At 34.3% G+C, this 26377-nt stretch overlaps 1 protein-coding gene across 4 annotated transcripts in view; it reads left to right on the top strand.

Moving 5' to 3' along the window:
• LOC131848433 (transcription factor Sp9) overlaps positions 1 to 24974 on the top strand; it is an 82917-nt gene extending 57943 nt beyond the window's left edge. For all 4 annotated transcript variants that reach the window (XM_059198284.1, XM_059198287.1, XM_059198285.1 and 1 more), the window contains one exon: positions 23760 to 24974. In XM_059198284.1, coding sequence (XP_059054267.1) covers positions 23760 to 24890 — 1131 coding nt within the window. In that variant the 3' untranslated portion in view covers positions 24891 to 24974. The remainder of the gene's footprint in view (positions 1 to 23759) is intronic.
• The last annotated feature ends 1403 nt before the right edge of the window (positions 24975 to 26377 follow it).

The raw sequence follows: 26377 nt of genomic DNA on the forward strand, positions 1-26377 counted from the left end.
TAAGCTGTCGGGAAGCGATATTTACTGCGTACGCGCAACGACATTCTTGTCAACCATTAAACGATCTTGGTATTGACTACAACACATTTTTAGTCTTTATTGTAATATTAGTCAATAGCTGTGACTTTAGTGCGTCAGAATTTCAATTATCTGGTTATATTTTCAAAGAGTTCTTACTCCTAAATTATGAATAAATATAAATGAGGAAACTATACATGATAATCATATTTATATAGGTACCTTATCTCAGTCATAAAAATTGTACGTTCTGTTAAAATTTAATATATAGATATCAAAGGAATTTTAGGTATATTTTACAAAATTGTACACAAATACAAAGTGAAGTGCCCTGACATATCTACTACATAAGTACGAGTAGACGGGCAAACTGACAACTCGGTATTCATTACATTCTATCCATCACCCATGAGACTTTTAGTAGGTCATTTTTTTTATTATGTATTTAATTCTCCTTTTTATTATTATTTTTTATAATTTATTCTATTACTTCACCTAAAAATATATCTAACAAAAAACGGTTATTATTTTTGTATTCATAATGTGCCATGGTGGAAAACATTCTATTTTTCGTTATAAAATGTATAACTAAGTAATAATAAGTAATTACGAAATTACGCAGCTACATACCTAGATATACATTTATTAGTAGGCAAACTACCTACTTATATCATCAAGATATAACAAATTATTCAATTCTACGGAAAAGTAAATAACTTTTTACTTTAATAACAACTTATTACAATTAAAAGCGGGTCAATTACTTGCACAGCACAGATAACATAATATTATCGTAACATAGTATATTAACAATGATTATATAGGCAGTAATTAACTTACATGTAGGTAATATTTAGATGATCAAACGAACTTGCAAAAGAGAAGTTCGATCTTAATTATCCTGTTTTCGCCGAAGAGATTTATTTTTATTAACCATGTAGTACCCTCAGTACGACTAGCCATTCCGCACACAATATTAAGCGTAGTAGGGGTAAAAAGAAAAAAGTGGGGAGAGCTCTCCCCTCCACTCTACTTCGCTACAGTATCGTTGAGCAACCTCATTATTTTTAGAGAAAAAAGATTTGGGTTTATTTACAACATTCGCCTGTTTTAAGGGATCAAAATATGGGATTGGGTGGGAATTTAAATCTCTTCGGCGAAAACAGGATAATTAAGATCGAACTTCACTTTTGCAAGTTCGTTTGATCATCTAATTATCCTGTTTTCGCCTACGAGATTTATTTTTATTAACCATGTAGATGTTTAGAGAAAAGTCAATGTTGTAAAATAAAACTATAAGGCAAGTATACTGAATATTATTGATAGATTTCTATTATATAATATATTTCTTTATTATTGTAACAAAAAATGTACTTAGGTATAAATGTAACAATCACATCTTACTTATAAATTAATCATCTTAAAATTAACAATGAACTATTTATATATTACTAAAAAGATTAGTATTCCTATTGATAATCGGTCTATTATAGAAATTGGCAAAAGTGGTAGAGTTTCCAGTCCAACCGGCACAACGGTGGATTGTATCAACGCTGACGCCAGCGCGTAGTGCAGCCGAGGTCGCCGCGTGACGGGTGCTATGTGCTCGAAATACATTGGTGTTGATACCACTTAGCTTTAAGATCTGCTTAATCCACCGCCCTATGGTCGATGGTGAAGCAGCCCTATGAGGTTTTTTACAAGTCAGGAATAAATTATTTTCTTTCTGTGGTCTGATTGAAGCAGTTGCTGACATGTAGGCGATTACTGAGGCAGCAGGGCAAATACTCGGCTTGCTTATAAAGAACGGGAGGTCGAACACCGGTTGGGCTCGACCTGCGGCTGATGTTTTCACCAAGTCTGTAATCATAATAACTATTCTATCATCATATATATTAATATTCTCTAATCTGATTAGGGAAATTGTCTGAGTTCTTTGCCCTGTTGCCAAAGCTAACAAAGCAGTACATTTATGTGTTATTTTTTCTAAACACAATGTGTTGTTTGGGTGTAAAGACGACAGATAATCCAACACAATATTAGGGTTCCAAGTTATATTATAGCGCGGGAATGTTGGTTTTAATTTAAATGCGCCTTTGAAAAATCTTTTAATCATTGAATTTTCGCCTATACAATTTCTTGAAATTAAAGATATTGCTGAGCGATGATTGTTTAAAGTGGAGTAGGACGCTCCACCATCTAAGCATCTGCTAAGAAAATCTAATAATGAACTTATTTCGACATCGTAAAAATCTATTCTCTTTTCTATGCAATATTCCCACCATTTTTTAAAACTGGATGAATACTGATTTATGGTATTTTTGGACAAGGATGATAACATAGTGTTTATTGCAGAATTTGGTACACCTTGTTTGAGGAACGCCTGTTGCATACAATGCTCGCTGCCAATGAAAGATGGTGGTGCAGCGGGTGTATTGTTCTGAAAGCAGATGAAAGGAGATGTTTACTAGGTGGAAATATTACAATTTCGCTTACACAGAGGGACTTAAACAGTGGGTACCAAGGTTGTGAAGGCCAGTATGGTACTATCAATATACCTGATGCGTCATCACTAACAATTTTGTTTAGGATTTTTAATATAAGTGAAAATGGTGGGAAAGCATAAAAGAAGAAAGGATGCCAATCTACCGTGAAGGCGTCAATATTGAAAGCATACGGATCTTTCCTCCAGGATAAGTACTTGTCACATTTAGCATTTAAGCGAGAAGCAAATAGGTCGATATCAGGTTGACCGAATCGATTAATAATTTTTAAAAAAGTTTTATTACACAATTCCCACTCTGTATCAATATTTAGCCGTCTTGATTCATAATCAGCTTCATAGTTCTGTGAGGATTTTATATATGAAGCAAAAATGAAAATTTTTCTGGATTCGCACCATTGCCAGATTTCTTTTGAAATGAATGTTAAATGGAGATGTTGGATTCCGCCCATCCTGTTTACATAGGATATAGCGGTGGTATTATCGATACGTAGTAGAATTTCGCAATTATTTCTATCCTGAGCAAATGATCTTAGTCCGAAAAACACAGCTAGCAATTCCAAGTAGTTTATGTGATGAGTTTGTTCTTTGATTGACCAATGACCGCCAGTTCTCTCGCCGTTACATGCGGCCCCCCAACCGGTTTTAGACGCGTCCGTAAAAATTTCTAATTCGAATTTTCCACGTCGGATAGGGTTTTGAGTAAGTAAAATGTTATTTTTCCACCATAATAAGTCATCACAGAAACTGTTTGGGATATTCATAACTGCATTATAGTTATCGCCGTTATTACGTAATGCCAAAAATTTCTCTCTCTCGAATAATTTTGTGTACATCCAGCTATATGCTATAGCTGGACATGCTGCTGTTAGGGTTCCCAAAAAACTAGCAAAATCGCGAATTTTAATTGTATTTGACACAAAAATTTTATTAATGCTTTTTAAAATATGTATTTTTTTCTTCTCGGGTAGTTCTAAAATCATTTTCTCGGAATTTAATATAAAGCCTAAGAATTTACATAACCTACTAGGAATTAGGTTAGACTTTTTGTAATTGATAACGAAGCCTAGTTTAGTTAAACATTCAATTGTTTCATTGACATTGTGTTTACATTCGTCATAGGAACTTCCGATACATAAAATGTCATCTAAATATCGAACTGATAAGAAACCTTTAGATCTCAAGTTAGTTATCACTGGTTTAAGTATTTTTGTGAAAATATATGGTGCCGACGATAGACCGAACGGCAAGCAAGTAAATTCGTATACTTTTTGTTGAAAACAGAATCGTAAATACTTTCTATGACTTTTATGTACCGGAAGTAAAAAATAGGCTTCAGTTAAGTCAAGATTTACCATATATGCATCTTTAGTTAAAAGCCTAGTAGCAGTTCTGATATCTTCCATTTTAAAGTGTTTGCAATCGACAAACTTATTTAATTTCTTTAAATTTAAAATAAATCTAAAACCACCGTCTTTCTTGTTTACTAAAAAGATATCGGAGATAAACTGGCCTTTGACAAAAACACATTTCTGTATAGCTCCTATATTCAGTAAATGAGATATTTCTGATTTCATATATTTACTTTCCTTAGCTGAAAAAAGGCGAGTTTGAATTGAATTTGGATTCTGTATTGGTATTTCTATGAAAGGAATTCGGTAGCCGGATATAGAGTTCAAAATATATTGATCATCTGTAATAGATGACCATGATTTATAAAAGTATTGTAAACGTCCCGCATGTACCTGTGGTAATTGTGGTGAAGTCAACGGAGTGTCCTCGCTGTCTGTACCATCGATGATGTCTGAGGTCGAGACGCGTTCGCGTTCGAGCCGGTGGCATGCGGTGGGCGCCGTAGCAACGGTGCATATGGCTGCCGTCGAACTGGTGCTGGCACTGGCGCCGGCTGTTGCGGGAACGGTGCAGTTCGCCGGCGATACGGCCTTTGTTGATGGTGACCTCCGCCACGGTTCACATAAGACTTGAGTGGACGGCCGCGAGACGGAGGTCCCCTGGAGTTTAAATTATTTGTAGGTGCCTGAATAAACAGACTAGTTTTTTTGATACCTCTACTATTTTTTACAACCTCTCCTATATTGTTCCCGAATAAAAATTCATCTCGTTTACGGTCTTGAAATGAGTTTACAAGATCTTTATCCACTAAAGGTAGGACTAGAGATCGTCGGGTGTCAGTTTCGAGATAGTGGGAATCTGCTAATATTTTACTGGTGTCGGATAAAGTACTCAAAATCTCGACTATTTTGGGGTCCTTACATAATAAAAGTGACATTGCCTTAGTAATTCCACTTATCACAGCTCCTAGTTGGGTTTGCTTAGTGTAAATACGTTTGTCCCTATTGCGGTTCTGGTCACTTAGCATGGTGCTTATTTCCGCATTTAAAGTTGGGGGTTTAGCAAGCGGGACGTTTTTAGGGAAAGGAAATTTCTTTAATAGTGTCTCCTTGTCTTCCTTTTTTAATCCATTTATTAATAAAGGATTGAGTCGCATAGCAATGTGGTCGACTATGGGTTCGCCCCAATCAGCCTCCTTCTCTTCAAAACTTCCCAGAGCTTCAATGAGATCAGGATCGATGTTTAGGGTTGTGGCAGCACCAGTATCTGCTGCCTCTGCGACGCTGGGTGTTACAGTCTGAACTATCGCTTCGGGGGACGCGGTGGCTATACAATCCGCGGCTGGAGCGAAGCTCTCGGCGAGGGTAACCTCGTTTACGTCTTGCGTACCAAGATTGAAGGTATCCGAGGTTTCTTCGTAAGACGGATACCACTCGTCTTCCGGTTCCGTATCTCGTTTTTCTGATAACGAGAGAATGTATTATTGGTAAATGTATGATAAATATATATATAACTTGTGGGTAAGTAAATATAAAGTTATAATTTAGAAAAGAATAAGCTTTCTGTTAATATCTCACATTAACATTAAGGAGAAAAAACAAAAGGCACTATTGGTTAACCTCACTTGTTAACTCTGAGTAATGAATGCTTACAGGTTAACCTCACGTGTTAACTCGGAGCAAAAAAGGCTACAGGTTAACCTCACGTGTTAACTCGGAGCAAAAAAGGCTACAGGTTAACCTCACGTGTTAACTCGGAGCAAAAAAGGCTACAGGTTAACCTCACGTGTTAACTCGGAGCAAAAAAAAAAAAAAATTTTATAGTGATTCTTAACACCCATTGGACTAAAGTAAAATCACTAACCTTCCATAACTTCTTCGTCATTTCTATAAACAGCAGACGTTCCCTGAAGTTTGGCTTCGTATTTCTTCAATTTTCGACGCCAACGTTCTTCTTTTTCTTCGTGGGATCGCTTAGGCATTTTGCTCTTTTTTTTTTTTTTTTTTAGACTCTAAATATATTCGTGATTGCGTGCGGTCTTGGCGCTTGCGCACAAAGGAATGAGGTTGCTCAACGATACTGTAGCGAAGTAGAGTGGAGGGGAGAGCTCTCCCCACTTTTTTCTTTTTACCCCTACTACGCTTAATATTGTGTGCGGAATGGCTAGTCGTACTGAGGGTACTACATGGTTAATAAAAATAAATCTCGTAGGCGAAAACAGGATAATTATTGTTATCTATACATCCACTGAGTAAGTACTTATTTAAAAGTTGTCTTTTGTGTGTTCGTTAAAGTTATTTACGCGGTCATCCATCAACGCATCGGTGTCTCGCGACAAATTTAACAATGCTCGTCGCCCAGTCGTCGCTTCACGGCATGCGGCTCGTTTTAACACAAAAACATAATTAATGATGTGCAAATCTGTCAGTGAGCGTGTTGTCTTAAATTTATTGGTGTCACAAGTCTAAACGCCTCAGGGATATCTTGTCCGCATCGACATTTTAAGGTTCATTTAAAATTAATCAGACGACAATTTCTAAAGTTAGCATCTAATGAAATGTATTAGGGTAATTATTTATTGGCTGATTCTTGTGATAGCAATGTATAGACCTACATATTTATCACTAGTAATTAATTTATAATTACCTATTTCTTGTTTCTAAGAAATAATAGATTATATTAATGTAATATATAGCTCAGGAGCTGCTGAGTATCATATCATAATTTTCATATTTACACGTACCATAATTTATTTACATGTAAATATGAAAGTTACTAATCACCGCTTAATATGAAACGCCTGCATTTTCTAGGTCTAGCTCCGCCGTACTAGGTACCTATACTTATCATATTTTGTTATTCTATATTAAGTGTGTATAACTTTTGTCGTGTAATATTTATGATTTTGAAGAAACTTACTAGGTTACTTTTGTTTGACACCATAGAAAATAAAAAATTAAATAAATTTTTGCTTTTTATTCTACAATACCTATTGTAATTGACAGCAGCTTCTTTAGGGATATAATATATCTATATATTCAATAGGTTATATATAAAGGAAAAATAAAATTCCTTAAAAGAGCACAACAGTCTATATTGTGATTATACTTTTAGCTTTAAATTTACATAATAACAATTATAATTGGTATTGAAATAAACATCACATTTTAATGTTGTATGTATATGATACACTTACACGTACACTAAATAGCTTATCGTTTTTGTCCCGAAAAGGCTGTTCCAAATAGACGAGAATAGCGTCACGTACTAGGTACACGTATGTTTAATACCTACTCACCGCAGTGTTACCCATCACACGATCGTCCAATTATATCGCCAATTTTTTGAGCCAGCTTTACATTCCGAGCACATCCCAGCAAAAACCATTTTAGCTGTTATATTCAACACCACAATTCTAAAATGGCTTCCTCTCGCGACCGCAAAATGGTCTTTTAATACTGCGTGTTACCAATGTTAATTTGAAACCGTTACTAAGAGTGGATAATTATTAGATGTTGCGTGTTTTGCTCGGCGACGTGTTTTGAATACGAGAAGTCTATTTATACAGTGGTTACTCTGTATTATCGGAACAACCTGAGAGAAATCGCTCTCAAGTCCAATATCTAAGTAATAGAATTCTTGTTATAATATAGATATTTCTACAATTATTATTGCGAATCTATATTTAACGTGATACATAATTGTATTTATAAATAATATGCAGTCCATTCATATAAAACGTGGAAGATATGTTACGTATAATTATACAAACTACTTTTACTTTAATTTACAAATTTTGTAATAAATTAAGAAACTCATGTATTCATATCATATTTTATGAGGTCTCATTATATTTCAAATGTCAGTTATTTTCACTTTATATTTAGTAGTAATGACTGTTGGCGACCAACCGCTTCTGACTCTTTTGATATTTTTATTATTATTAAATTTATGTTTTCAGAACTGTTCTTTTTATATGACATTATTTGATATTATTTATGCTATTAGCTTTACTAGCTCGCAGCTATATTAATTTACTGTTCAAATCCAATACAATATATTTTACTATTCAAATCCACGTGTTTTCATCACTTAGACACCTACTCAGTCCACCGATCCGTTACAATGAAGAAGTACTTTGCCAGTCAGTATCTTTACCTAATGTTTAACACTAGGTAAAGGTACTGACTGACCTTATTAAAGTAATCTTATTTAAAATTTCATTAACAGATGACATAAAGTATTAATTAGATACCTAGGTAATTTATACATTAGCTACACTACTCTGTGTAGAATTAATTAATTTAGGAACACTAGCTATGCCCGCGGTTTCACCTGCATTAAATTTATAGCCTATATGTTATTCTGATATATAAGATATATTGCTGTAAAGTTTCCTCAAAATCCGTTTTTACTTGAAAGAATAACAAACATCCATCCATATTCACAAACTTTCGCGTTTGTAATATTAATAAGATAATCCACATCGCGGTCTCAATTAGAATTCCTACGTTATTGTAAAACATTACAAGATAAGTATAGATAAATATACAGTTAGTAGCATATAATAATATAGTATCTGTAAACGCGGTTTACATCTGACTATTAAACGCATTGCTTTTATTAAACACAATCATGTGGTGTGTGAAATTATAATTTACCTAAATTTTTGTGTTAGTATAATTAAAATAATCCAGTTAAATATATTTTGAAAATATTAATTGCTCTGAAAAGAAGTAAGTAACGATCTTTGAAAAAAATATAGAAATTTCTGAGCTGAGAATAGATTTATTCTTATCTGAAAATTCAGATAAGAATAAATCTATTCTTATTGTTTAAATTGGAAGGGAAACAAATTAACTGCCAACACATGCAAAATATAGCTATCTATATTTACATATTTTATATTAATACAATAGCCATATTCTTAGAACTACAATAAAATATAGTATAGGTACCTAAGCTTTGACTAGTTTAGAATAAATAATGCAATTGTATGTGATAATAAAAAGTAGGTACAGCCATTTATTCGTAACTCACATTTTTAACAATTTGTAGGTACTGTCAAACAAACAACAACTGTTACTGTAAAGTACCTACAATAAAATTGCTATTGACCTATTCCTTACTTACATAGAGGTAATTGTACTTAAAAGGATTCTTACTGTCGTCAGTCCAATTTACTAAATTATATGTTCTGTAGCTAAAACACGTATTTACAAGAACAAAAATATAGTAATCAACGTGTACCAAAATATTTAAACCATCATATCGTACCATTTATTACCAATTAACAAGGTAAAAATTGTTTAATATTTCCAAATATCTAATAAATAAATCATATAAAATATATTTAAAATATAAGCATTTTAATTACCTTAAACACAGCAATTAAAAACATAAAATAACAAAATTATTAGAACCTCGATATTCAATAACCGAGGCAAACTCTACCATCTGCAATGATTATGTACTACAACAGAATAACTCGACAATCGCTACTCCTTTGTTGTTACCGCCAGTTAAAACAGACTCCTGTCAGCATCCCCATCAAGGCATCTCCCGAGATCGGAAAATCATCGATTTATGAGTCATTAATGTCAACGGAATCTTTCTAATCGGCTTCTGGAATATTAGATGTAATTGTTCGATAAGGTAGATTTTATTGAGAGGACAAAGAGTCGATACTGGTCGTCGATAGTCTCGAGTCGATGATGGTCGGAGTTTTGCAACTCATTGCATTAGCTCGGCTGGCCGGCTTGTTAGTGTGTAGAACGAAGCGCGAGCGGCTTGGCACGTAATGAAGTCGAGTTGCAAGTCACGGGGGCACAGGCGCCGCCGCCGCGCCGCCGCCCGTCAGCGCCGTCATCGCGCGCCCTGTCAATATGTGATGGCCCGACAACGGAGGAGGTTATTTTCGAAGATACAGCACCACTAATTAATGCCTTCGACGAAAACTTTCAAGAAGCGGTTACTTCTTTGTTCTATAGTCAACTAGAGTACATTAATTGTTCGGACATATTGTAGTGCCTGAATGGAGGCTGAGAGCTTTTGAAATAATGGTAGCGAAACTAGATTAACTTGGAGTGTTTGACGGTAGTTCTGCAGGAAATAAATGGTGTTAGATAGATTAGAGTTAGGTCTTAGATCACTGAGCAGTATTGAATATTGAAGTTATATTATGACTGCTGATTAGTGACATTTCTTCAGAAACCTGTGATGACAAGGTAAAAATGACAATATGAAAGATTAATGTTAACCCTCTCTGTGTCTGTCGCATAGCGGTGTGTGGGCAACAATTAATTTAACACTTAACTAGAGGTACAAAAGGAGATGGGTACTTGTGGTGACTCCCTGGTGGGCACCCCGTAGAGTTCCTCGCCGCCCGCAGTGAGCTAGCGCCCCGACGAGATAGCACCATTCATGCTGCGGACCACATCGCTTGTTCGCTTATCACATCACCATAACAACAAATTGTTTTGCTTTCATCTAATAGTGACTGTCACTTCTTCGCCTCGAGTCTACGTTTATAATATAGGTAATGGTTAATAAAACGGTTAACGAGGAAACCTATGACAAAAAACACCTTCGTCGTATTATAAGAATTGACAATAATCGTTAGTTATGATTGTTGTTACTCTGGATAATCCAAATAAACAACCGAAATCCGTGTAGGTAAACCTGAGCTGTTTATATATTATTAATACTTTAAAATAATAATGATAAGTCATAATTAGGTATAGGATAAGTTTCTTGCAATATTGCTTTTAATATGTTATTTTTCACTGTCTTTTACTGGTGATTTTAGACATTTAGATTTCTCCTAGCTCCGTAGAGATGAAAAGTTACAGCAATAGTGTATACGTGGCGATATTCGTGTCAAGTTTGCTTTTGAATCGATCTGATTGGTCTGTAGTCTGCTCATGTATATGTATAAAAAGATAGAGACTGTAAGCAGCATCATAATGTAAATATATGGTCATAGATAGAAGGACAGATCATAAATCTAAATGCATTACGACCCGTAAAGTCAGTGCACACGTCCCATTACATCTATTATAGAAACTATCGGAAATTGCAACTATTATCAGCGGCATCCGGCTTTTAAGTGTAAATTTTCCGTTTGCAATTTGTCGCCCTGTACGGGTCAGACCGCGCTCCTTGTATTGTAGTGGCCATTAAACGCACTCACGCTTGACATTCTATAAAGTAAAATCTTGTATTTGTACATAATATATGGTTTAGGCAAATCACTGTAATCATCTAAAGCAGAAATAAAAGAGAAAGGGAATTATATTAGGAAATCTTCAAAGATGGTTTTCATAAAACTGAATAATTTTCCCCAAGGAAGATATTTTTGATAACACTTTATCCAAGTCTTCTATGCGGTTAGGTATATAATGTACGAATGCTGAAGTAATGCTGAATAAATGTTTTTATATTATACCTTTTAACTCAGCAGATTATAAGCCATATTGTCGCTATTCATCAGGTAGGTAATTAATTAACAGCTTGTTAAACGTTACAGTTATATAAAAATAATTACGTAAGTGTAATGATTTTATTAAGAATCTATGTCTGTATGTATACTTATTCTCTAAGTATACTTCCATTTTAAAAAAACCGGTTATGAACGGGCAAGTATCTATTAGCTTCCTCTTAAGCTCGCTACTAAGAGGGTCGCACGCCATTAGCCCCCTCCGAGTGCCATATTTCACGTCGCCGCGTCGATGCGAATCTCCATGAATACGAGCACTGGAGGGTTTAAACCGCGCCTGTCGTTGATGGCCTGGCTAATGTCACATTGTTGATCCTTGAGGGGCCCGTTGATATGTAAACATTTGTCATATCAAGATGTCATTAAGGTAGTAGTAAAGTGGTATCGACATTTGTATGAAACGAATCATTAAATTAGTTGGCTACAGTAATTAGTAGAAGGTAAAAAATCGCCCATTCACAATGTTATATTTTAATTTTCGGATAGGTTTCTCTGGCTTGGTTTTTTGTATATATTATTCATTTAGGTACTAAATATACTTACTAGTAATACTCAGAAGTATGTCCGACTATATTTCACAAACTTTTTTATCTATACCTTTTCTTATTAAGATTTATAATGCTTACTTTTGTACAAAATATAATTTTGTCAATTTATAAATATGTATTAAAAACAAAGTAATATAATAAGATAAGTAAGTGACACAATTCAGATAGGTCTAGGCCTTATTTTCTAATATATGTATTACAAGTACCTAATATACCTATTAGTAACATATTACAATAGAAGAATCATTTTCTACCACCGACGGGCACTAAACCCTAGGTAGTAATTATATTAACGGCAATAAACAATTTATTGGCAGATGTTTGCTCCTGTCTTTTAATAAATATGTAGGTAGTACTTACGTGGAACTCGCAGCTGACAAGCATGCTGCGGTGCTTGCGGTCTCTCATTCAACACAACCAACGACCGGTGCTCCTCATTCATAACTTCAATACACCGCAACTAACGGACGTGTGGAAACGTTTAGGACAATTTGCGTACAGTTGCATAGTAATTGTATATCTACATGTATATGTAGATGTAAAGTACTTTTGCACAATTTACTTGCACAATCGGAAACTGTATTCAGTGCGTTTCATTATTTTATTTACGATGACTCAATGTATTAATATAAAATACGTCGTTTGAAATATGTAAGACTTTTTAACTGCTTTTTCATTTTCTTTTTATTTGATAATAATTATATTTATGGCTGACAAGGTACGTTAGTACTTGGAGGAATGTAGAATCATAGTGCTTCTACTAAATTTAATTTGACCAACTTTAATACCACATAATTGTATGAATCTGAAAGTACCTACTGAAGCTGAGCTACGAGATAATAAATCCCATTTTACCGATAAGTACGTGCATTAATTACCTGTCAACTGCATAAAAGTGTTGATCTCGATTAAATTATATATACGAACGTATACCGAACTATTCTATCGCACTTTCAATGATTAAATTCGGAGATAGTAAATGTTAACGGTTGATTTTTTAAAATGAAATCAAAGATGAGGACACATTGGTGGTCGCGTGGCGGACCGCCCGCCGCGGCCGACATTGCACTATGCTAATTCAATTGTATTACGAGAGCGGATAGCGCGCGATACCATCGGTGCCGCCCGCATTATCATAATAATGCGCGAGTCACCTAGCGGACGCCTCGCGCCTGTCGACACGCATCCAACCGATATCCGATACATAACCGACGCTGTTCTTGTCGATATATCTCCAGCACACTAATAGGTAACAGAACGTATCGAGATAAATAATGTATTATATTTGTTTACGTATTCATTTAATAAGATTTAACGTTAACATTTTTTCTATATTCTTAGTAGTGTGTCTGCTATAGAACATCTAATTGTAATTAGGTACCTACTTAATTTTTATTTTATATAGACCCTTTTAGATTGTGGTCGGTGCGATGATGTAAATAGTGCTACTAATTCTAATCAGAGTATGAAAAATTATAACTGTGACTTAGGTAGATACATTTACTAATAATTATAGATATTATACCATTATAGCATCTAAGTGAAATATTCTAATCGCAATAAAAGCAAAAAAAATACAGTATCATAATGTTATTATGAGCAATAACCTAGGTAAAAATCAAGAAAAGAAACAGCACTAATCGATTCACAGAAGTGTTGAAAAGTGGCGAAAGCTGTTCTCAGGCACTACCGCCCGCGGCCCGCAACCATACCCACACTTCTTGCCGACGTCGATTACATCCATCTAGCGGAATGCAAATTGAATTATGGGACTTTTTGTGGCTGTTCAATTGTTTGATACGAGCGCTTTGTTCTTCCGCCGCGCCAACTACGTGACGATCGAACACTCAGCGCCTATAATCGTCTTCAATCTTAGTGATGCGCAATTGTTCTAAAACAACCATTTATTGCGTCGCTAAATTATAGTATTTTGTTCTATTATCTAATTGTTGCTGTTGTTACGAGGCTTATTTTTCTAATATTTCAATCTTTATCGTATTCAACGCTACGGTTGGTATGGCTGTTCCGAATCAAGAGAGACAATTAGAGGTAAGAACGCAGTATGAATACAAAATATTATAGAAACGTTAGGTCTCGGATAGGTGTAATTGGAAAGAAATACACGAGTGCATAATAATTGTTCGTTTTTTACTGAGTGAGCGAGTGCATTGGGCCGTTGCCAAGGCTTTGTGGTTTAGGCCCTCGGGGGCAGTCCGTCAGTAATTTTCTCAGCAATTAATATCATACGTTCGTCAATTAGTTAAATGTAAAAAAATGTGAAACAAGAATGTAAGAAATTACAATGGTGCATCCACTGAAAATATTTCCACGATACTACCCGAGGTGCCTTGGATAAAATGTCTACTAATTGATCCCGTATTACATTTTCCTAGCGTGTATCAATGTATGATTTTATTAAATGCCACTTAGTATATCTAATACATTCATTATCTTGCATGCACTACCTACTGTTTATTCTGACACAGTGAATAGGTATCTTCTTTTAATCCCAAATATTTTTTTTATATAACAAAATGTTTGTATATATAGCTTTGCTTGTACTGACATACAATATAAATAGATTTTAATGAAACCTATTTTCAATTTAGAACCTAAATAACTTGAAGAAGATGATGTATTTCCGCTATATGATTCTTTTTTCTACATATCTAATATAAGTATATTATATATCAGAAAACATACTTATGTTTTCTAAATAATTGCCTTGTATATTTGACTCAAATTTGGCAAATGTGATTCCTAATATTTTATTAATTTAGGTGTTATTTTGCGTAAGTCGATATCATTAGGTTATAGTTCATTTAATGACAACGACTCTAGGTCATAATTTAATCTCCGAACAGGCACCACTAGGCTTCTAAGCTATATGCCAGTTTATCCATTGCCTAATAATGCTTTATTAAGAGGCAAAACACGTGTCACAATATCGTCGTAATTTGATTTCTGATAAAAAAGGTCATGACGCTTCCAGTGTCGGTGGTCATATTTCTGCACTGAATAACTTATTCGTAAATGTAATTTCACACATGCTAATGGTGGAGGTGAAAATAATTAAACAAAATAATATATATCCATTAAGTATTTAAATATAATAACATTTTGTAACTAGACATTAAAGCGATTGGTAAGCAAAAGATACAAGCAGAAATCCAATCGCAAAAGCCGCGAGATACCTACCTCTACGTTCCGACAGTTCCATTTGTTTGTTACTGTAGTATAAATGCAGCTAATTATAATAATTTCAATGGAAATTACTGGCATTAAGTCGCTACCAAAAATACTTGTGTTTTAACGACGTATTCTTGGAAGTGTCGGCAGAGAGACGCGGACCCGTCGGCGCTGTACAGCCGCGCACGCAACGTCACGTCTGTCAGTCGCACCCATTCGCACTCTGACCTTGAATTATTACCAATTATATACTTTTTTATTGTATTATTTAACAAAATTGTACCAACAGATAGTTATTAATAACTATAAACAGTTACATATTTAATAAAGTATTTATTATTTTATACCTACCTACAAATGCAGATAATCATTGAAATGTGGAGGCCATTACTTTGAGTGAACTGCTGGTTATTTTTAAAATATATGTTGAATCATTTAGTAAATAATAAACAGAAAACATGAATAAGTAATTATTAAATTAACAATAGCAAACATACAAAAGTTTGATGTCGTTGATACTTTTTGGTTCCGAGATTTCAATAATAATTCCTAAAGTCGATAAGTCTTTACGTATGCTTAATTTATGTAACCTAATAATATAAACCACATGCACAAGTTTATGATAAAGCCGTGATGAAAATTATACTTAGTAGGTACCTAGGATACTAAGTAATTATTAATTCAGAACTACTAACAAACTACAGATTTATAATATTTGTATGTATTACATATATTATATATGTATAACATGGACACACATATCGGCCTATAACAACAAAAGATCAACAAATAAACTCTTACAATAAAACAAAAGTCAGTCACATACAATACGTGTAGCGTTTTATAGAGACTGAACAAAGGCTGAAGAGAAGGGGGTCCCTTGCTCCATTCGACGTTCGCTTGTTTTTTATCGCAGTGGAACTGGTTTCTCAAATCGGTGCACCTATTATCTGGTCCCGGCGGTGAAGGTCGCCTTAACATTTTGGAGCAAATTCCGTCACGCAAAATATTGGTACATTATTTATGAAGACTGACAAATTCTGACACTCAAACCGTGTAATTCAAAGTCGTTATTATTGTGATCGATGAAAATTTCTATGGATACACAGTATATTAGTAACAATAGTCGTGTGATATGATTAGGTAATGTGATTGGGTGGTAGAAACTTTTAGTTGAGTACGTAGGTAACTAGTATTTATTATTTAAATATGTTTTGTTTGTAACATAATGTTTTAAAACCTTTATTTTCTTTCTTCTCTCTCTGATAACATGTTTGTTACCGTATTAGTCTCATATTATTTTGTAACTGAAGTTCGTTTTATCTGCGACACAAAATGTAATATATTTTTTTATTAATATACAACTCTATATATTCTGTTTTTGAGTATAATCTTTGTTCCAATAGCGGTCTAGTGAAGCCGTCAAGCCCTCAGGCTAAATATGTACGAGTATATTCATGCAAAGAGCGGACTCTGGGCGCCAAGCGGCCGTGCCCCACACATTACCACACAATTTGATCGACTTAACAAATTTGAACTCAACACATTACCGACGATGTTCAAAAGCCTGCCCATTAAACACCTATTTGTATCGTGTGTGTGTGTGTGTGCATGTATAAACGTCAATACCTAACTACTACATTTACAGTTATATGAAATAGTATAATTAGATTCACTTAATCAGTCATAGTTCCCATATAATGAGCTGAAAAGATATATGAGATTTAAACAATGAGGTAGGTAACATAACCCATTTTTGAAAACATTCGTCACTTTACCACTCATCAGCTTAATCACTTTAACATCGACCTCCAACTTCGGTAGATTTAAGCAATACAAATTTCTCGGTATAATTTATGTATTCTCAACAGGTAGGTATTATTTACAACATTGCATTTATTAATCTGATTAATATTATTTTAAAAATAAATATATATACCTTTTGTAGTTAAGAATAAGAGATATTTTACATTTGTCAATACCTAGTTGTCGTAAAGATTCAACACCATAAGACCACAGCAATTTGAATCTACAATAGGCAAAAAGTAACGCTGTGGCCCATATGTCGTGGCGGTCGAATTAAACGCACATGCGCGTCAATGCCGGACTGCGTCAGGTCACAAGGCAATTTCCATTTAAATAAATAATTTGTTTCGGCTCAATTTGAGGAGCCATGTGGCGGCGTGAAGCGTAATGACCACAGCTAACTAGCGCGGTTTCACGCCTTGACACACCGAAAATGTTTCCCGAAACCAACGTAGACCCTTGTTATATCTATACGATTATATTTTAATGACGTCATTCTTCTTTAAATATGCACATAAATGAGTTACGCTTCCGATTTTCTAATGCTTTATATTTTATACTAATAGAATTAATAGAAGTTATATTGTTATATTTTTTTATAAAAAAATAATTTGCTTGACATGAAAACCTTATAAACTATTTTTATATTCCTAAATTGGTAACGGACGAGTGTTTTTAATTATTGAAATCAGACTACGGCGTATAATACTATGTAACTACATAAATAGTATGAAAGTAGGTATAAAATTTATATACTAATAAAGGAAAATTATTCGTTCTGTATAGAAATACAACGATGGACGACCAATCAATATTCCCCTTCGACAGAGTCAAATGTCAAGCGAACGGTACCCTTGACAATAATTAGTTCAACGGAGACGACTAGCGTCGCGAATTATTTCGTAACCTAACGCTTTAACCCTAATTAGATATGATAATTAATTTTGTTGATACCTACAACAGTTGTTTTCTATTTATGTATTATAGAAAACTAGATGTTCCCGACATTGTCTGTTTAGAATAAGTACTACTAGTCTACTTACTAATTCTTAGCAAATGAGTACTTTAACTGAATGAACAGGTTTTATGTATTTCCATTACATAAAACCTGTTCATAGTACCTAGTTATTTTTTTTATGGTGAGTTTCATGTCACTTAAGTTCTTTTTTATTCTTTATTGCTCTTATAAAATTGTACAGTTAAGTAATTAGTAAAGTAGATATGGCATTTTCTACGGTTAAGCATTGGGTAAACTCAAAGCTGTTGATGGGCTGTGGTGGGAAAGGACAAACACATAATTTTATCTAACATAGGTAAGTAGGTTCTTCAAAAAGAATTGATGTAAATATTCATACATAAAAATTAATAGATGAAACGAGAAAAGCATGAAGATTCGGATTAATGCAATTACACGTCAAATAACAGAATTTGTTAACGAATGCAGCTGTGTACACCAAGAAAGATCTTAATAATAATATTCCTATTTGACTTAGAAGAAGTATGGAATAAATGAATGAAGAATTCTCTCTTGGTTGCTCTAAATTCACGTTTATACTATGCTATCATTAATATACATTCGAGCATCGTAATTTATCAAAGAGAACATGTTAATTTGTTTGCTAGCTACAGATAAATTGAATTAATCTTTATTGAAACAAACTTCAAAACATAAGCATTTTAATTGTGAGTGCGTATGGTGCGTATGGTGATGTAGTTATTTATTGTCCTCGTAGATTGCATAGCGTTCTTACATATATATATATATAAAAGTTTTAGGTTATGATAAAAATAATTACCTACTATTTTAGCAGATTCTAATAACGGGCTATATATAATAATATTTTTTTTACAAATAATATTTTAGAGAAGGTATCTACCAAATTATTTTTGTACACTGGATTAACAATGAAATTTAATGTATCTGTATATTATTTCGTAATGCAATTCTACGCTCTTGATTGAGATGACCTTAGTATACCTACTTACTTATGTAGCTATTAAAATTAGACAGGTTTCTTAGAGTGCATGCAAATTATAGGTGAAGTTTCAATGGCAATGGTTAACAGGCTCAATTGCCACTATTATATGAAATTAGCCAAGCAAACTAATGAAATTCAAATTTAAAAGACTTTTATTGATCTCATTTTTATTTCATAATAGTGAAATGTTGATATAGAGATAAATGAAATAATTATTTTATATAAGTAATAAAGTTGTACGTAGGTTCTTCGTTATAATATAAGTACATATACTTATTATTTTGCATTTTTACTTATTATTTGAATACAGTCTCAACTCTATATGGCAATATGCCTCTCTTGCCTATTTCCCGAGATATCAAACGCAACAAAATGTCATAAATCGTGGATGTGGCATTAGTTTGCATCACAATAGAGTGGGGTCGTGGTAATGACGCGCGACGCCAGCGACGCGACAGCGACGGCGCGACGGCATTAGGTTTCACCCGGAATTAACTCGATAATATCCTAATTGTGTAATTAGACGTCGCCAATTTGCTTTGGGATTATTAAGTCGAACTTGACCGCCCTGTGATGGGATATTTGCAATTTAAAACTAATTAATTGTAATTAATTCATTTATATTATGAGTATTCTATCATAAAAGTTGTTGTATTAAAATTAATATGATATTATTGAGGTATAGTCGACAGTTAACAATGCACTGGATTATCTCATCTGGGATTACAATTATGCAGGACATATGTGTATTCTTCACTATACCTACCTATGTTTGTAAGACTTAATACGGAAAAATATTACTAGTCTCTTATATTCAATAATGATGTGTTGTCGAAAAATATTAACTCTTAAGTATAGTGATGATTTTTATGAAATACAATTTGGTCAATAACAGCTTCACGATCATCTTAATAACACGTCGAGAGCTAAGCGTTTCGCTTGAATATTCATCTCAGTTCATCATTATTTTGGTAGATAATTTAAAATTATCCAATCTTACGAAGCTGTACCAACTTAGCTTTGCTCTGTGAACATAGCATGTATACCACCTCCAATTATAACGATTTATTGCTTCTCACGTTTATTTCGCTTCTTTTTCATCACGTCATATTACTTAATACCTGTATTTATTGTACCTGCATTTATTAAACATTGTTACACATTATCTAAATCGTAAAACGTATATTTACTGCAACATTTCTTCATGACACTTCATTTACCTACTATCACTGCTAGCAACTACGATATATCGTAGTTATTAGTTAGCAATAGGTATACCTATTTATACTTCTTAAACTAACTGTAACAAGAAAATTATTTCATTTCGAGCATGCCCAGTAACTCCCTCTGAGTTAAGTTGTGGTATGTAATTATTGTAAGGAATATATTATTTCTTATATTAAGTAGTTATTATTGTTACAAATGTATTGTATTAATATCTACTTATGACTTTTATTGCTTCAATTAGGGCTCTAAAGTTGCTTCTTTTATCAATTCTGTTATCATCAAATAATTGTAATAGCCACCAATAGATACAGAGTTTAATAATTAATGTAATAGTGCAACTTGAAACAAGAGACTTAATGTTTTGGGCAATCTTGTGCAATTTTACTATGAATTGCATCGAATAAATTGGTGGTTTGTTCACTGACCTACTAAACTAATAAATGGTTGTCTATAATTAAGTAATCCGATACACTTGGCCATTGATATATCCGGTCGCCTTTCAAATTCTTGTTGAAGCAATTTTCTGTTATTATTTTTATAAAAAATGTAATTTTATTGCAACTGTATATATATATATTATTATATAATGTCCGTAGTATAAAATTTAAAGCTTTTAATTATTGCCTAGTAAGAAATAAACTTTTGGTGTCAGCCTGATCCAGTAGTGACAGTAATGATGGTACCAACCATAAATTTAATAAAGTAAACAACTAGTCAATGATATTTTAAGTATATCCGTAAATAGCTATAAATGGAGAAATATGAAAAAGATGTTGGTAGCCGCTTAGATTTCAACCAAATGGATGAATTACGTGCTTAAAAAGAGCTATGCCTAAAAGATAAATATGTTAGTAAATAAGATTCATTTTGATTCGTAGTATTTTGCGTTCCTTTTTCTCTCTGTCCTACTACAATTCAGGTAATATTTTATAGGTATATGTATTTAAATGTGTATGTTTATGCTATAATAAAATAAATATGATATAAACTGAACCTTACAAAAAAAATTAATTCAAACATACCGTCACGATTCTTGTCCTAGGATGTAGGTAAAGCAAATGTTGATGTTGTGGTGAACGTTACATTTGCCACATGCCCATATTGTGCTATTGTTGAAGCCAACGTAGCTATCACAGTATCTTATAATTTTTGATTTGAATACCGACAGTGTTTCATTGACTGTATCAGTCAGAAATGAAAAAAATATTTATTTAGTGATATAATAGGTACATGGTAGTAAACCAGCTATGCACCGATATTCTTTACAAAAAAAAAATACTTTGTAGTAATTACAAATGTGTTATGAATTCGGTTTACCAACTACATGCATCAAAAACAAATGGTACAGCAGACACTACAAAATAAATGTAACAGCTGGTGAAATCATCCCGAGAGTCGCTACCTGACTGATATTACAATTTTGTGCTCACATTAGGTAATCTCGTTTTATTTCATCTCGTATTTTTTACGAGAAAAGATCTTCGTCATTTTTGACAAGGAAAAGGCCATCAACATTGTAATGTGTGGACGGCGCCAGCGTGGCGGCGTGAACCGTCATCCACACTTTGATCCACTCCGAACGTTGACCAATTACCCGATATCACTCGTTTCGGGCACCCAAATGGAACATAATACCTATGATAATTATGACTTCAACGGGCCATGGTGTATCATCCGCTCTTCTCTTGGCACTTACCATTCTTGTACTTAGGTACAATATACAACTATCTGTATAATTGTAATATATCTGTAAAACAATCTAACTACATTAGTCTAATTAATAGGTTTTTATTACACAAAATAATTTATCTAGACACAAATTTGTACTTCTGTATTATTTCAAATACCTAAGTATTAATAACTTATGTGTTGTATCATACAATATTTTAGATTATGTTAGTCATTCTATGTATACTACTCGGTATCTTGCATTTTTATTCTACGAATTACATGCTTATCAAACACTTTTTCAAATTAAAGCATACCATACACGAACGACGCGACGTCAGCGCCTCCGCGGCAGTTTAGCGGAGTTTTATTATTTTTTTATGTAAATCGTAATTGTCGTGGTTAATTGAGAGCGCAGCCATATTTACAACTCGGCAGATGCCGGCTCTGATAGCGCACTGGGCCGGCCCCATTATTTCTATTTACTGGAACTCGCCGGCCTCCGACGAATGCGTGTATTAAATACCTTTATTTTATCTAACTTCTTTTACTATAATAAAGTAGAGAATGGAATGAAATATTCACAATAATTATTATTGTGAATATTTTTAATACGTCACCTACTGTTCAATCAATGAAATAATACACGGCGTCTAAAAAAGTCAGGCGCGCGGACGTTCATTCGTGGGTTACAACAAATAGAAAATAAAGTTATCTGTTTAATTTATAGCTACACTATAATAGTTTATAGTGTAGCTATATATATAACATTTGTTTAAGTTAGCGTTCTTACACAATCTTAGTTTGGGTTCGAAGTATCTACTTACCTATCTATAAACCGATTAACAGTCCTAAGGGTTGGTGCACACCGTTCCATGACAGCTGCGCCAATCACAATGTATGGGGGCGTGGTCGAACCCCGCACCGTTCTACTGGCCCCGTGTCGTTGATCCTCGGATTACATTATTGCACACAATGGGACTTTTTTACTGAGCCATTGTGTCATATTGGGGTGAAATATCCGGCCGGATGTACTCACCTTTTACCCACGAAAATGAACAACGATGAAAGGATTACTCTATTCTTTGGCCATTTATTTCTCCTCCTATACCTTTATAGGATGTAATTCGCTATTTTACTCATATGAATTTGGATGTAAATCCGTCTATTCAATAAGTTTATTTATTTTGCACCCACTGGATAAAACTGACAGACCAGAGCATTATCATATCACATTGGTTTTTACATTTATTGCAACTTAAACGAAAGAGACAGAGCTATATCGATCATATATTATGTTATCTGTGCTAACAATTAAAATAAGTACCTAAGTATTTCTTAGATGATTGTGGGGAGATATGACTTTTTGCATATTTCCATTTAATTATTAAACAAGAGTTACAAATAAGTACAAATTATAAAAGAGTAATTAGCAATTATTATAATTAAAGTATAAAAACTTAGAAAAGATTAACATTCCTAATTTTATTGAAAATTCAAACCTTAAGTGACGTAACGTAATGACGTGACGTAATGACGGGGTGTTCTGCCCCCCTCTCTCCTACTACACTAATGTAATTTGTGAAAATCTATAATATTATAATTACTTGCAACATACAATCAAAGTAGGTATGTAAGTAAAATTTTACTAAAAGTAAAACTAATGCAGACCATACTTATTAATTACGACATCCTGCGGCTTCCGAATGGTAGCCACCGGGAGCTGTCACTGGGCTCCTAATTGTAAATACACTACGTATAAACCCCTCATAATTTATTTATATTATTTCCGAATGCCTCGGGCACGAGTCGAACGCCGCAGCATCAGTTCTCATATAAATTAGACTATAAATCTGAGTCGACAGTCAGACCGATTCTCACGGTCTCAACATGATCCGTTAATTAAACCCGAATATAGAATAGTTTTTTTTATTCAAAATAATTAACTGTCTATTGTCTGTTCTTTCCAGGAACATCCGAGCTTACGTGGCACGCCTTTGGCGATGTTGGCCGCGCAGTGTAACAAGCTATCCAGCAAGTCACCTCCTCCGTTAGCGGACGCCGCAGTAGGGAAAGGGTTCCATCCCTGGAAGAAAAGTCCCGGCGCACACTCGCCGCCTGGTGGGAGCAGCACGCCCCGCTCTCAGCCTCCTGCGTGTACACCGTATGCACGAGGACCTACCTCCTGCGCTGCAGCACCATCAGCTTATGGAAATGACCTTTATTTTCCGTCATCTGGAGACCAACTTCTAGGCAAAAGTGAATCTAGTGCGAGTCTTGGTTCTATGTATTCGCGGCATCCGTACGAATCATGGCCGTTTAATGTAGGAGGCGGAGGCGGCAGCGGAGCACTAAAAGCTGCTGAAATGAGTGGCGTTGGTGCTGTAGGCAGTACGTGGTGGGATGTACACAGCGGCTGGTTAGACGTTGGTGGACAGATGGCAAATTATGCCGGTCAAGACTACTCCCAACTCACGCATTCCCTCTCTGGTGGAGCCCATTTACTGCCGCCTGCTCCCCATCTTCTTCAGGATGCATATAAATCAGTTTTACCAACACAAGGCTCTTTCGGATTGCATGGACCCGGATCCCCAGCGCCACCGGCACAAGCACCTTCACCTCGATCTCAACGCCGCTACGCGGGGAGAGCTACCTGCGATTGCCCTAACTGTCAAGAAGCTGAACGACTAGGACCTGCAGGAGCACACCTTAGAAAGAAAAATATACATAGTTGTCATATTCCTGGTTGCGGTAAAGTATACGGAAAGACATCCCACCTGAAAGCCCACTTACGCTGGCACACTGGCGAGCGACCGTTCGTTTGCAATTGGTTATTTTGTGGAAAGCGGTTTACGCGCTCCGATGAGCTGCAGCGACATTTACGCACGCACACCGGTGAGAAGAGGTTCGCATGTCCGGTTTGCAATAAGAGATTTATGCGGTCAGACCACCTGGCAAAACACGTGAAAACCCACAACGGAGGAAAGAAGGGTAGTTCGGAGTCGTGTTCAGATTCGGAAGAAAACAGTCAGGGCGAGGGCGGTGCCGGCAGCCGGTCGCCCGAGCATCCGTTGGACGTGAAGCCGAGCGCGCTGGTGTGACGGGGGCGCGCGGCGGCGGCGCTCGCGGTGCCGCATCCTCACCACGCACCGCCGCTCCTGTGATACTAGCCCCGCCGCCGCCGCCGCCGCCATCGTTGCCGCCGCTGTCACGTGTACATAGCACATATCAAACACTGTAAATTAATGTGGACCTGTAATTATAGACGATACGATGCTGCACGCAGTCGCAGTCCTCGTGTGCGTATTCATTGTGAGACTTAAAAGTGTTGTACAGTATAGATAATGTTGAATATAATTATCTCATTATATGATAGTTAGAAACTATATGGTAATTAATAAAATTAGATATGTAAGTAGAATGACACTTAGTCCAAAATTGCAGTTATAATTTATTTAAAATTTGGTAATATCAGTAATTGACCTATGTAAGTATTCGAACAGAATACCAGACCAGATTTCTGAAAGTTATTTAAATATACCTACAATTTTAAAAGTAATCCTGTTATAATTATAATAATACGAAATCATGTTATATTAATACGAAATATGTTTATAATGTTGTATACAGATAGGTACACCTTCTTAAATGCATTTAGTCTATTTACTAGTTTAATATCTGTCAAATCATTTTATTTATCATCATAATTTTTTTAACACAGATAACTATTCTCTTTTATATCAAAGTAATTTTAATTTAAAATGTTTGAACAATAAATAATTAGAGGTAGTAAATACCTACTTCAAATTATTAGCCTAATATATACTTACACTCAATATTCCTTTTTACAATTATCAAAGCGAATTTTGTACTGTTTCCAAAATCAGTTAAAGTGTTAATTAACAGTTACAACCTGCAGTAAATATACTACTAAAACTGTAATACTAATTCAATATATTTAATATTTCAAGAAGAACAGACGTGATATACCATTGTACGTAAATCAAAATTGGAATTGATATAGAAAACATAAAATAATATTTTAGACAGGAGTATGGGTAGGTATCTCTTGTCTAGAATATTATTTTATATTTCTTTATATTATATATTAGTCTCTAAATTTCATACAATTTCTGATAAATATATGAGAATACGAGATTATATTTATTTCTTTGGAATTAAAATGAAACGAAGAATCACTTCAATATATAAAGTTTTTATTGATTTTAATAACATCGAAATACCGAAATGTCAATAAAAACAATCATGGTAAATATTCCGTATACATATTTATATGTACAATTGTATGTATGGTTTTATATATATGAAATCTCTTTATGTTATTAAAAATATGTCGAAATATTGCAATCTAAGAAAGCCGAATATTCTTAAAGTTTTGTTGGCTAAAATTAAGTGTAAAACTACTCCTATAATGTATATTGTACAAAATTGTGCGAATTAAAAATGCCTGATATTGATTTTATAAAAATTGAATATATTTTTTTCCGAATGGATATTTGTATTATTATTTACTTCCCATACTTAAGAAAATTATAAAGACAAATCCTACTTCTTCTACTTCTTCTTT

Source organism: Achroia grisella, unplaced genomic scaffold, assembly GCF_030625045.1.
Source record: "Achroia grisella isolate CSIRO2021 unplaced genomic scaffold, CSIRO_AGI_Agris_v1 utg558, whole genome shotgun sequence".
NCBI lineage: Eukaryota > Metazoa > Arthropoda > Insecta > Lepidoptera > Pyralidae > Achroia > Achroia grisella.